General features: G+C 39.8%; 1 protein-coding gene across 7 annotated transcripts in view; it reads left to right on the top strand.

Annotated features, from left to right (window-relative positions):
- The window catches only part of FHOD3 (formin homology 2 domain containing 3), a 368733-nt gene that overhangs the window by 298701 nt on the left and 56015 nt on the right, over positions 1–14017 (top strand). For 4 of the 7 annotated variants that reach the window (XM_021543129.2, XM_077785054.1, XM_077785040.1 and 1 more), the window contains 4 exons: positions 219–242; positions 1577–1888; positions 5619–6508; positions 12963–13121. In XM_021543129.2, coding sequence (XP_021398804.2) covers positions 219–242; positions 1577–1888; positions 5619–6508; positions 12963–13121 — 1385 coding nt within the window. The remainder of the gene's footprint in view (positions 1–218; positions 243–1576; positions 1889–5618; positions 6509–12962; positions 13122–14017) is intronic. The other 3 variants (XM_021543138.2, XM_077785050.1, XM_077785047.1) reach the window with 1 other exon arrangement.

The following is a 14017-nucleotide window of genomic DNA, read 5'->3' as shown; positions in this document are numbered from 1 at the left end:
CAAGCTGAGAATCTTTCTTGCTAAAGTACCACATTAGTTCCAGGAACTCCTGAAGAATTCCTAGGCTTTCATCTCAATCATATTCAAATCTTGTCTTGACTTTAAAATGTTCTCATTTTATACCTACACATTGACAGCTGTGGTGAGAAACACATCACTGGAATTTACAGTGTCTGCCAACTTCTTGATGACACTCTGTATTTTTGATTCTCTCCTAGGTAGTGTCCAGGATACAGTCATAGGTAAGATACCTTTAGAGAAACAAGGCATGGGCAGAGGTGCTTGCATATCTAGTATTAGAGTTTTAAGTTCTCTCAATGGAGAATAATATGATCATCATTATTTTGGCTTATATATTTACTTAGAATAAATACTTGCCTGCTCAGTAGAGGGCTGAAATATTTGGATTGCATTCCAGTATTTCAGTGTGATTTTTTTTTTCCTTCAAAGGTTCACGTAGTACCTGAAGAAATTCTCATTGTATTTTGTGTAATCCAAAGACAATGAGAAGTCCAGAAGACTTTCGCAATACTGTAATGAAAAATAGTTAACAGAGAGACAAACCAAGTCATTATAGTTCAGCCACCCAAAAGATGTAGTACAGAGGCAATTTGGGAAGTATGCAGAGCTAACATGCATGTCCATTTTTGCCATACTTTGCATGGCCATTTCAGGTTTCAGAGAACGGTGAGCTTCTTGATGTGAATATGTGTGAATGCACTTCAGTTTCTTTGCAGCATGCAGAGAATATTTGCATGTGAAAACCCGCTGTTGCTGCTAAAAACCCTAAAGGTGAATTAATTATTTTTACTGGGAAAGCAGGGAAGAAGAAATCAAGTGTGTACTATCAACAGTATTTTCTGTGTGCCAACTGATAAAAAAGCTCATTGTGTGCCATATGCCAACCAACTAGAAACTAAATATGTACCATATGCCAGGCAGTTGAAAACTTTGCTGAATTTTGATGTGGCTATTTTGAAGTAAATGTGCATGAAACAACATATGGTTTTTGTCAGCCAAATATGTGACAGTGCCATTTTGAGACTGTGCCATTCAAGTGTGTTATTAAAACTAATATTTGTATTTTTTTTGTTGAAGTGTTCCTCATCAGGTGAAAAAAGAACTCTTCTAGAACCCAAAGAAAATTCAACCAAAAGCCACAATCACTCTCCTTTTTGTTTGTTTGTTGTTTTGGGTTTTTTTTTAATCTCTTCTTTCCTGGCTCTGTCTAGGCACTGAGTGTTAATGCTCAGGTGAGATGCCCATTTTCTACTGGTTCATTCAAATCCTTATGCGAGTCCAACACTGCAGCTGTGGAAGTATGTATAAAAATAGTGGGCTGGCTCCAGACAGCGAGTGAGGGGGCTTGCCAGGCTACTCTCACGTGCAATGCTGTCGTCGCACAACATCCATCAGTCTGTTGCTCCTAATGTTCCTAAGCACGCCGTGGACTTGCGTTTTATTTTCTTTCCATGAGGCACTTGTACAACTCTCACGTCGCTCTCGTTTAGAGAGGTGAACCTGAGATGGCTCCATTGTTAAGTGAATCTCTTTCTCCCATTGTTCTCTCCACCAGTGAGTGCCAGTGAACCCGAACCAGAGACAGAGACAGAACCAGAACCAGAACCAGAGCAGGAGGCTGAGGCTGAGGCCAAGCAGGGAACGGAGACACCCAAGGAAATAGAGGCTACAGAGGTGGGACCAGAGAGTGAGGTGGAGCAAGGACCAGAGAGAGAGCCAGAAGAAAGTGCAATACTCAGTGAAAAGGAGAGGCAGAATGAGGAAGTGAATGAAAAAGACAACTGTTCTGCATCCAGTATATCCTCAGCAAGCAGCACTTTAGAGAGGGAAGAAAGAGAGGACAAGTTAACCAGTGACAATGAAACTGGTAAAGTGAAGCTTTTTCAATAATGAAGGGTTTCTGGTGGGGAAAAAACGTGTTAAATTAGCAGCTCTGATGTTAATTAGCTAACAAACCCTTTGCACCTATCTAAGACTGTCTTCACCATGGCCAAGTCTTGTCTACTCTCTACTTGGACATCCAGACTTTATTGAGGTTACTGTGTTTGAGGGACAGTAGAATCTTGATGAAATGAAGTTTCATTTTATTTGTGACAATTTTCTTCTCCTAAGATTAATATATTAACTACTGAATCAGCATATTGCAGAGTCTTAGCTCTCTAGCTCCTGGAGAATTTATTTGGGTGTTCTGTACATAAGTCAGTGAGACAAAGGGCTGTGCTGACACAATTTGTCATGAAGTTCCAGATACCTTTTCTCATCATTTTAGTGGAAAAGGAAGAGCAGTGAGGGCTGAGATGTTTGTTCCTTCCCATCAGTACTTCTGTCTTGGACAGGCTTCAGACAGGGGAGAGAGATACATAGGAGCTGCCAAAGATAGGTCTGGGCTGTGGCCATCCTTAGCTCATGTAGAGGAGGCACATGAACACACCTTGTCTGGAAAAAAACAGTTCCGTAGTGCTAAGGGGTTCTAGTTGAATAGGCCACCAGGTACCAGCCTGGAAAGGCTCAGCCTGGGAAATACCTTCAGTACCAAGTTTCTGTCGAGAGACATAATGATAGCCAGAGTTTGTATTTCAGCTCAGGCAGGGAGAGAATAAAAGAGGATTACTCTTTTTCTTTTTTTTTTATATGGAGGTAAAGGAATGTAATGTAATTAGAGCATTTGATTCTCAAGTTTTCTTTGGTCTGAACCATGGAATGCATTGCCCTATATTTTCTAAATTCTAGATAAGAAAATGAGATGTGCTTCACAGTGTGAAATAGTCCTGCTCTGTCCTGAAAGAAGAGGGATAACTCTGAATCCCAATTACCACATAAACATACACTGTCAGATTGAATTGTTCAAGTTTAAATCTCTCACTTTTTTTTGTTTTCTAGGAAGCATTAAACGAATTACATACTAAATTTTAGAGCTAATTTCTTTCCAGTCAGCACCAAGATTGAGTTAATTAGAATGCTATTGTACTCATAAAGAATGTAGATGGATGTATCTGTGGGAAAGGCTGGGGAGGGATCACAGATGAAGGAAGTTGCTACACTGTGGCATAGTCCAAGATAGTCCAAGTAAAAATAAAGAGCAGTTTCAAGTTTTTTCTCCTTACCTTGTCTGACTGACCTGTTACCATTCTAATTTAAAGTCCCTATGTACTTTTTTAAAAGCTAAGAAATGTACTCTTCCTAAAATCAACATCGTAAAATTGTCCTACACTACCAGTAGACCAGAGATTTATTCAGTAGTGCTAAATAGGAGGACTCATGTAGTGAATTGTTTGCTGTCTAGTAGGTGCGGAGTTTTGGAAAGCAAACAAGAGCACCTCCTCTAGCAGTTTTGACATTCCCAAGAAGCATTTTGCCATTTATGAAGTGGCCCATTGGTTCTGCCTGGGTACATTTATGACAAAGGAATAAAACCCTTGGTGCAAGCATCTTCATTAGCCATCTTGCCAAATTTGTCTTCCACTAAGTCTTGTTTCTCCAATGGTATTTCAAAGCTTTACCTGCAGAGAGGAGGGCAGAAGAGGCCAGCAAGGTAGCAAGAGTCTTCACAGAAATGATCTTTGCTCAGCTTGGACAGTTGTGGGGGGAAATTGGAGAATGCAAATTAGAGATTGTGTCTGGGCAAATTCTGGTGAGTAGTTTTGCAAAGGGATTAAACACTGGAGGATCCCATCTGATGAAACTGAGAGGGGGTAGATCATGTGGAGTTTGTGAAATGGATCTTGGGAGCCATCCTGAACATCTTTGAAGGAAAGGCTTGAAGTAGGGGGAAATTGTCTGTGAGGGCACAGCTGAGTAAAATCTGTGGTGTGGAGAAGGAGCTGTCTAGTGATGTCTAGTGAAGCTACCTCAGAGAGAAATCTAAGAGACTGCCTCAGGTGAGCAAGTATTGGTAAAAAAGCAATCCCATGGATCAAGTCTGATGAAAAATGAGCAGATAATGGAAGCAGTGAATCCATCTGCAAGAAAGTAGGTTGTATCCATTTTTGAAAAAAAGTCTTTTTTCTGGTGTTAAACCTCTGGACTGATTTTAAAACATGGTTTAGAGCTTGATCTAAATTGAGGCATGAGTCACTGCTGTCCACACACTTTGTGCTGCAAGGTCCTACATTTTAATGTAGTGTTGTTTTAAGGGAGGGGAGGCAGGGAGTTGTGGGGCCCTGGATGTAAATCTCATCAAGAGGACACCTTCTCAGAGCACAGAACTAAATGTTGTACTAAGAAAGCAACTCCATTGACAGAGGAAGCCGTAAAAGATACTTAAGACCCCAAGGTATTGAAAAAGGTGGGAGCATAAATGAAGAAACCAAGATAAAATGGGAGTTTAAGAAAAAGGACAACCTACAGGTACAAAAAAAAAAAAAAAAAACTTTAACCACGAGGACCCCAAAAAAAGTCAGGCTAGCGATCAAAGTAAAATGATTAAATAAAAGAAGTAGAGTTTATGAAAAACGTATCAATAAAATGTGTAAGGACTATGGGGAACAGAATTCCATACAGGAAATACAGTAAGTGTGAAGAATTATCATTGTTGCATGTTTAATCACTTCATCTGGTGCCCACTGGAAAAAGGAGCACCATAATTGTTAGACACATTATCCACATTGGTTAGTAGTATTAAATTCAGGGAAATGGAGTCACAGAGATGCTTACATCATATATTTTTAAAGTTTGACCACTATAATTTGTTATTTATGGTGCTGTCTCAGACATGGTATTTTGCTTATTATTGGTGAGAAAAGCAGTAGTCAGAAAGATGAAGCTTCATTGCACTGAATTATTAAATGATTGTAATGTGGGAAGGCCAATAGCCATTCAACACTGACATGTAACAGGGAGGTTAACAGTGATTGAGGAGCAGCATGTTCAAAATTATTTTATAAAGGCTCTCTTATCATGAACAATTTTTAAAATATTGCTTATGCTTATACTCACTGAACTGCCCTGAGAGCCGTACCCTGGGTATACAGCCTAATTTGGAATTCCAATAGTCTGTGTTGTGAACATGGCCCAGGTACCCAGCCAGGGGGTTCTGAGAGTCTGAAAGCTGCCCTTCCCTAGCCAGCAGGGTGGGAGGAGGAGAAGTAAACAGCTACATGTTGGCCTTGATATCAAGCAGGAAAGATCTCTTTCATATGATAATATTTTCCTGAGGTTGTTCCAGTACATAGCCAGGTGAAGAGTATGATGATAAACTGTTTTGTGTCATTGTCATGATATTTAAGCCCCATTCTGGAATACCAAAGGTTATGAGAATTTATGAACTGTATAAAATGAGCTGAGTTAGTAAGTCCAAAATGAAATCTCACAGATTTCAGGAGAAACCTGAACATTCAAATCCTGAAGTTATATAGTCCCTAGCAAACTAAATTACTCTGTAGTCTCCTTCCTTTTTTTAGAATTACTCCCAACCCATTAAGACCAGGCCATGTATCAGCGCTGTATCTTATTTCAAGATTTTCACAGTAGCTGCTTGCCTAGTTTAAGAGTAGCTGTACATGTGTCCTGCAAATGGCTTTTTTTGTGGGTTGAAGAGTGTTCTTGGTGCTCTGACTTCCTTCCCTTGACTCCTCCTGTCTCTGTGTGTGTGATTGCAGGTCCATGGTCACAGACCATTCAGGATGCTGGTGTGAATGAGCAGTGCAGCAACATCCTCAACAACAAGCGGTTTATGCTGGACATGTTGTATGCGCATAACAAAAAGCCCAAAGATGAAGAGGAGAAGGAGCTGGAGGCGAAGGAGGAAAAGAAGGAGACGGAGGAAAGCGAGGAGTCACTCACTAGCCTAGCCAGCAGGATCTCTATTCTTCAGGCCACAAAGCAGGCCAAAGATGAAAGTGTCAAAAAGATGGAGATTGGAAATCTGGACAACCAAGGCAGTGTGAAAGCCTTTGCAGAAAAATTTAACAGTGGTGAGCTGGCTAAGGGGACAGCAGTCCCTGAAGATGAAATCAGTGAACAGGTCCCTGAGAAAACACCAGCGCAGACAAAGAAGGAATCTGATTACATCTGGGATCAGCTCATGGCTAATCCTCGAGAACTTAAAATCAAAGACATGGATTTTACAGACTTGGGGGAGGAGGATGATATAGATGTGTTGGACATGGATATGGGTCCTGGGGACTCCCTTGCTCCCCCTCCTCCACCTCCACCTTCTTTTCTGGGTTTGCCTCCTCCACCGCCTCCCCCCTTGTTTGGATGTCCGCCTCCACCACCGCCCTCTGCTAATTTATTGGCTCCTCCTCCACTGTTCAGCACTCCTCAGGGTTTAGGGTCACCCCAGGTTTCTAGGGGTCAGCCAGCATTTATAAAGAAGAAGAAAACCATCCGTCTGTTTTGGAATGAGGTACGGCCATTTGAGTGGCAGTGTAAAAACAACAAACGCTGCAGAGAATTCCTGTGGTCGAAACTGGAACCCATTAAGGTGGACACTTCCAAACTGGAGCATCTCTTTGAGTCTAAATCCAAGGAACTGCCTGTCACAAAGGTACAGCTTGTATTCAGTTTGCTATTTTTCTGCTATTGTATTGGTATTCATTCTGAATTAGATCTAGGTGATTTATGTTGTTTATATCAAACCAGTGGAAATTACTGGATGTGTTTCTAGCTTGGTCTATGATGGAAGATATTCCATGGCCTGACACTAGAGATGAGCCTAGGGTGGTTTATGGGCCAAGTTGCCCTCCCATCTTAGGTCTGCCAATTGTGGGATATCACTCCAGGTGACAAATACCAACAACTTTTACATTAGATTGTCCATAGCTGAATGCCAAACTAGATACTGGACTCTGAAATATTTTATGTTGCATTTGTAAAAAGGTCACAGCGTGGTGATTCATATCTGTGTATTTGACAGTTCTTCACTTGGTAATATTTTCCTAATCATTATGTGGAAAGGTTAAAATATCAGACTGGATCTGCTGCAAAGAGTCTACAAATATACTTTGTTCTGAAGGATGGAATTATCAGCTGGACCATGTTTACAGCTGAACTCTGCAGGGGTGTTGGGTATTTGTTTTATACTGATGAACAGGCCTGTATTAAATCTTTAATTTATACAATGTGGCAATTTTAGGAGAGAAGCTGGCACAGGAAATACCTTTGCAGCTAGGATTCCCTCTTCCTTAGTATTGTAATAAAATAAACTCACAAATGCTCATGACATGGCTGTTTGACATTAGAATCAACAGCAAAAGGAAGCTTTTTATAGTTACACTTAAGGGGAACTTGAAGTACTCTTAAAAAAGTTATTAGCCTGAACATTTGCTTTTCATGGCTACATAAACTCCTTTTCTTCTAAGCAGCATAATTGGTATCAGGGAAACAATATTTTTCTAGTTTAAATGATAGTAAAAAATGTCCATCTCTCTTAAAATAAATGAATGGCTTGTGTGTTTTCTCTATATGCCTGTATGTCTTATAGTAATATAAAAACAGTCAGCACCTTGAATATTTTACTTCTCTTTAGCTAGAGAAAGTTGTTACATCTATTATGTATTATAGATGTTGTTTGCTCCTACACTGGGGTATCTGGATGTCTCACAGTAAAGGTTCTCTGTGTCACTTATCCAGTTTATTAACTCAAAATTTTCTAATAGTCACTCTTGATCATCTTGACAAAATAGAAACATTGGAATTTCTATAATCAAACCCCCAAGTACCTAGCAAGCAACAGGTACATAAAGAGATGGCTCATGTAGATCCTGCCATTACTGCTCTTAGCTGAATTTTTTGTAACACAGATGCATGCAAATCTGAAACGTATGGTGTAGCACCTTTAAAAACACATTAAGCAGATTGTTCATCTGGCCGATGCCAAGATTAATTTCTCTAATTCCTTTTCTGCTGAGGAAGGAATGCTGGTGACATCGTGGTGTGCTACTCCTCATCTCTCTCCCCGTAAATACAAAGGTGACACAGATGGTTCATAGATGGAAGGAATGAGAGCATTTTCTTAGATCCATAAAATATTTAATTCCTTGAATTGAATGTGGAATGATAACATACTTGCCATTTCCAAAATCTAGCTTTGTGCTAAGTGCCAGCATTGTAATGGAGCACTCTGACTGATTCTTGATCTTTGATTCTCACATGAAATTTTGATAAAATTCTAAATTGTTGGAGTTATGACTTGTTTACTTTTCCAGTCAGTCATTGTGCATGTTCCCAAACTACCCTTGGCCATTTTCCCTCCCTCACACTTGCTTCTCAAACCTGCCTGATGCTTTGGCACAGCTGTTGGCTTCTGGCTGGAAGATAAGTGACCAGGTTTCTTTGAAATTAGTGCAAGTCTGAGGAATGATTTAGGTGCTTTCCCCTTGGCGACTAATAACTGCTCTCTGCATGAGACATTGTACTTTTGGCTCTCCTTCCACCCTGTCCCATAACACAGACATAGAAGTCTCATTGTCTCATTGCAGAGAAGACAATGGGGACCAAGGAGTACCATAGTAGAATTCTGTGCAGGCTTTTGAAGCTCCTGCCTGGTTTTCATGAAAACCAGCAAATCTTCCAGAGCAAGAGATGGTCCTTAGATCAAGAGAAATTGGGAATAATTAAGCAGACCACCAAATCCATAAAAGACTTGAGGTTTGGTACAAAGATTACACTCAAATTAGGATAGCTGTCGATTTTTCCAGACTGCTTGGTTTACTTCCAGAGAGCAAATTCCCCAATGTGTCTAGTTTCTCATGTCCAATGGCTGCAATCCAAAACAGGTTTATTCTATAATATCATAAAGTCTGAGTCACAGCTCAGTTGGTTCAGCTGAAAAAAGAGAGTGCAGAGCAACAAATCAGAAGTCAAATTTCTAGATTACGTATTAAGGGATGGAAGTAGGTGCATGGAAAAGGAGCAGTCCAGAAGGATGAGAGGAAAAGCAAAGTCAGGGTGTATAAAGGGGGGCTTGGCTCTATCTTGTGCACATGCTCTCTCGTACAGCTGTAACCAATTTTCCTCCAGTTTCTAATCCTTCACTGTGATTTCCACAACACACAACTATAAACAGCTACTTCCTGGCTCATGAGAAGTTTTTCATTAAACACAATAGACTATAATAAAATAAAGTGGATTTAAAATTGTAGGACATAATACAAGATTTTGGGGGCTGGGACTGAGAGAGGAGATTCTTGATTTTAGGAAAACTTATGCCATGCTGAAAATTTGCACATTGATATTATTTCATGGAGCACCTTTAGTTGCAGATGGTTTGTTTTGTAGAATAGAGCACCCTGCATTATATTGCCAATATTATAAAATATTATATTGCCCATAGAAGGAATGATCAGGTATCCCCTCCAAACCAGTGTAGTATTTCCTTCCTTTCCACTCCACTGAACAAAGCAGATACTTTGGGAAAGTACTTCAAAGTGTTTACTTTTCTGTGAAGAGAAATGAAAACATGCAGATACTCCTTAATCAAATGCTGTTGTTACCATCCACTCGGTTTTGCATGAAAGTATTATTTTGCTGATTCATGTATACCCTGTGGGATATAGTGATCCACCATGTGCCCACCGGCATAAAAATTAGTAGGAGAGAAAAAGGAAGGAATCTGTTTTCATGTACACATGCTTAGACACATGGTCCTTTTGAAATAATTTGTTGCAATTTCAGTAAATGCTAAGACAAGTCACAAATGTGGACCAGAATTTCTGAAAAAGATTACATACAGATATCCTGGAAAAAGTCAGTGGCAGCTGAGTGATTCCATTTTAAATCTCTTGTATTAAATCCTTGCTAATTGAGATAGAAATAAAATAAAATCTAAAAAAATATTTTAAAAATAGCCATCTCACTATTAAGGTAGATTTTTCTGCACTACTGATGCAGACTTTTGCAACTTTAAAGGCAGAAAGTACTTCTGAATTGATGCTTATAATATAATTATTTCTTTATATGACCTCTTGAGAAGTTGTTTAATTTTTTCTGCTTCCCATATTAGTTAAAGCAAAGAGGCATGTTTAAGACTATGTTCTCATCAGACTGCAAATTACTTTCTGTGGGATGGTAGTAGGTTTTAAATAATCCATCTGGACTACCCAGTCTTCAACAGGTACAAGAGAATGTGGCCAGTTAGGTTTTGTAAAGGTCTAAATTCACCATAATTGTTAATACATTGCAGAAGTGTTTATTTTCCACAGATTATACTACCTGGTACATTTGTATTTTATCATTACTTTTGTAATTTGATATGATAATATATCTAGAAATTGAGGGATTACACTTCACACTGACACATTAAAATATAAAATCAAGTGCACTAGTTCACTGTTTCTTCAAGCATTTTAACTCACTATCTGTTAATGAATTTATAAAGCATAGATTGAAGTCACCAAATATTGTCGTAGAAATTAGTAGTTGTAGCTTATTTTAACAGTCAGACACTTCCACCTGTGCAATTTCATTGCAGACAAAAAGCAATTATTTTCCTAGCAGTAAGGTAGTAAAGTTCATAGTAGTAAAATCTTTCTCTTTTCTTCATCCTTTTATTTATTTGGAAAGGATTTCTTTGGAACTCAGACATCATCCCAAAAATGGATTTAAAATCTCTTCAGTCTCTGTTTTTGAAAAGGGTTACCACCCCAACATTTTATATCCCATATGCAGTTGTAGCTCTGGAAAATACCTCCATGCACTCATGCCCTGTGCAGCTCATCTGTCTTTCATAACTCGTTGTTAGGGAGTGTGTGCACTGTAGGGATCGCAGTGATCCCAGCTGTGAGAGTCCTGCATCCCCCAAATGAATATGTCTCTCTTGTCAGACTTGGGAGCCTAAAAACAGAGCTGAAGATTTGAGGCTTACTTACCCATACCACATGTGGGAAGCCTAAATTTAACTCCTTTCCTCTGGCCTTTCCCCTTCTGCATAAATTATTTTAATTTTGTGCTCCAAAGGACAAGGTAAAAAGTGGTGGTTTTAAAAAGGCTTAGTGCAATACCAGCTCAAGAGGAAGCAGTCTCTGGTGAACCCTCTTTGGTTTTAATGTGGTCTTGGCCACTAACTGTGGTCCTGAGAATGTGATTAGTGGCTTGGGAAGTAAAAGTTACTGCATTAAAGGAGAAGCTGCATCTCACATCCTTCAGGTAGCTCCCCAAGAAAAAGAAGAGTCTATTATTTAAAAAAGGGAAAATTCAGGAAGGCTTTGGGGATACTTTTTAGCTGTTAAGAAGAGAGCTGTTCTGACAGATCTGATCAAAAAACATTGAAAACAAATATTATCTTTGCTCTCCTAAAATTTAATCTGTTTACTGCAAAATTGTTGTTTCTTTTTAAGTTAAAAAAAAAAAAACCAGTCCTCTTATTACTTTCTCTGATCATACACATGTGGTATTTCTAATTCCTGTAAACAGCACCTGCCTTCAGACCCATGTGGACACAAAAGTTGCATCATACCACGTTAGTTTTTCTGGTGTGATGAAAGGACTGTGGTATCATACAGGTGCTGGGCAAGCTGCAGGAACCAGTGGGCAAAGCTCTTCCTGTGCAAGCAAGGTTCTGAACTATGCCAGAAAAAGGTATCTTTTTAATGATACAGCTGCATTCCCCATTATGGGCTGTCCACAGCTGGAGGTGCTTTGATGAAATCATGTTTACTAACTTCCAATTCAAAAACAGCATGTAGGCCTGGCAGTGGGGTATCTTGTGTCTTGGTGGCTGTAGTGCAGACCCAAAGAAAGTGAAGGACAAAGCTCAGTAATAAAAAACAATCCTGAGCACAGATTGAGACTCGAGCAATAAGTCTCCTCCTGGGCTTTCCTCAAGTTCACAAGAGATGAAAGACTGATACGTCAGCATGCAAGACTTCTCCCTACACTCCTGTGCTTTATGGCATTCCCCAGTCTATCTCTGATAGGGAAAATGCAGAAGAACCACAGAAAACATGTTTACAATGTTCACATATATGCAGAGGGAGGAAAAAATCACAGTATGAGGAGCAGTTTCCTGTCACCTTTCAGCTACCCAGCATGACATACATAGTTACCAAAGAGACACCTTCTAGCATGGGATGATGAGAGAGAGAAAGAGAGACATGCTGAGGTGTGAAAGCAAAGACCACATTCAACACTACATTATGCCATATAAGTGGATTTTGAGTCACCTTGCATAGTTGGTTCATATTTTGCCACTATAAGGATGGGGAGAAAGAGAAAGAAATTCCTTGGGTGTACTCTGGAACAGATTTAAAGCATATGTTGCCAGTCCTTTGTGATTTTGGTATTATTTGTACTTAGTAGTATTTGGAGGTAAGATCTAAGGATATGGATAGTCTCAAATAAAACTTTGTAAAAGGCACAAGGGTTGAAATTTTTCTGCATCTATGAAGGACTTGACAGACATATAATGAGCAGCAAGGTCATATAGCATTCCCCTGGCAGCCAAAGGTCAGAAAACCATGCCAGTGCCTCCAGAGAGGCACCTACAGTTCCTTTGCCAGTGTCCAAGGTGGATTTATAACACAGGAGAATGCTGGCAGGCAGGTGGGAACTACTCTGTTTCCCAGATAGCCAAACAAGTGAGAGAGGGTCCAGATTGGTGCATCCAACAGGGAATTGAGCCCTGGAGCTCCCTGGCTGCCCTGCTACTGCCCCATCAGTCCCGTACTGGCCAGTCCTGCTGCATAAGAGAGCTCTGGGCTGGCAGAGGCAGTTTCAGGTGTTTTTCAGACTGGCTCCTGCCCCAAACTGCCCTTTTGAGGGCTGTGTCAGACTAGCTCTGCTTTGCACAGCAGTGTTCAGATCTCTGATTGAATCCTGGCAGCTCATGTTGATAGGATGAGGATGTGCTACAAGAATTCCACTTGTTTTGATGCCTAAAAATAAATCAGGTTTACACTCAGTGTCAGCTTTCTTTAAGGGGAGGAAGTCATTAGTGAAAGGAGTGACTTTTCCTTTATAAAACAGATCAGAGGAATAATGACCTTGTTCTCTTCTTTACCAAGAAAACTGCTGCAGACGGGAAGCGACAGGAGATCATTGTGTTGGACTCAAAGCGAAGCAATGCCATTAATATTGGCTTGACTGTCTTGCCCCCTCCCCGCACCATCAAGACTGCTATTTTGAACTTCGATGAATATGCCTTAAACAAGGAAGGAATAGAGGTAAGAAAGAGCAGTCAATGTCTTCAAGTCTGCATCTTCAATACTTTTTTTTCCCATGTTGCATATGGTGCAGGCCAGACTGGTCATGGAAGAAGGAGAAGGGGTTGTATTATGTTCTGAGTGTTGAAATTTGTGAAACCAGTGTGGTGGATTCAGAAGCAGGAAGTATTATGAGGCTGGGCATGCTCAGTGATGATGAATTATCTGCTTTGTTTGAGTAGCAATGGTGCTAATTCCTGACAGGTTTTCAGAGTATTATCCGAAGCCTGACTGAAATATTGTGAGCAGCAAAAATAGGCAGTGAGTTACTAGGGCTGATGCAACTGGTACAGGTTTTAATAAATTTCATGCCCAGCTTGCTGTTGGAATAATTCTAGATTGTATATCTAATGGAAAACAATACAGCGACTAGTTCTGCCCAGAATAGCATTTCTGTGTTATTGTTGTTTGAAGAAAAGCAGTTGGTATAAAGATTACAGATGATGTAATTTTTACCACTACATGTTTGACTTTGCAGATATTCTTACCAAGATCCAAGATGAGCTCTGTTTATTATTTTTTTATTAAAACATTTTTCTTCTGTGAAGTGTAAAAGAAGCCTGTGGCTCCACTGTTTTTTTCATTATGGTCTTATTAATTTCATTTTTTTTCAGTAAGCCTATATCATCTAGGAAGAGTAATCTGCACAACTACAAATCTCACCCACTGGCTATCAGAGGTCATATATTAATTCACAATCACCTTTTAGTGGTTTGGCACTGTATTTCATGATTTCCCCCTTTCCATCTCCACCTTGCTGACTACAAAAGAAAATGAGAAAAGCTTCCCAGAATGAAAATGGTATTGCCAACAGTTGCATGCAACAGAAATGTTTAAGGCAAAAGATCCCTCTAGCT

This window comes from Lonchura striata, chromosome 1 (assembly GCF_046129695.1).
Source record: "Lonchura striata isolate bLonStr1 chromosome 1, bLonStr1.mat, whole genome shotgun sequence".
Taxonomy (NCBI): domain Eukaryota; kingdom Metazoa; phylum Chordata; class Aves; order Passeriformes; family Estrildidae; genus Lonchura; species Lonchura striata.
The sequence above is the reverse complement of the archived record's forward strand: the minus strand, read 5'-3'. Positions and strand labels throughout refer to the sequence as shown.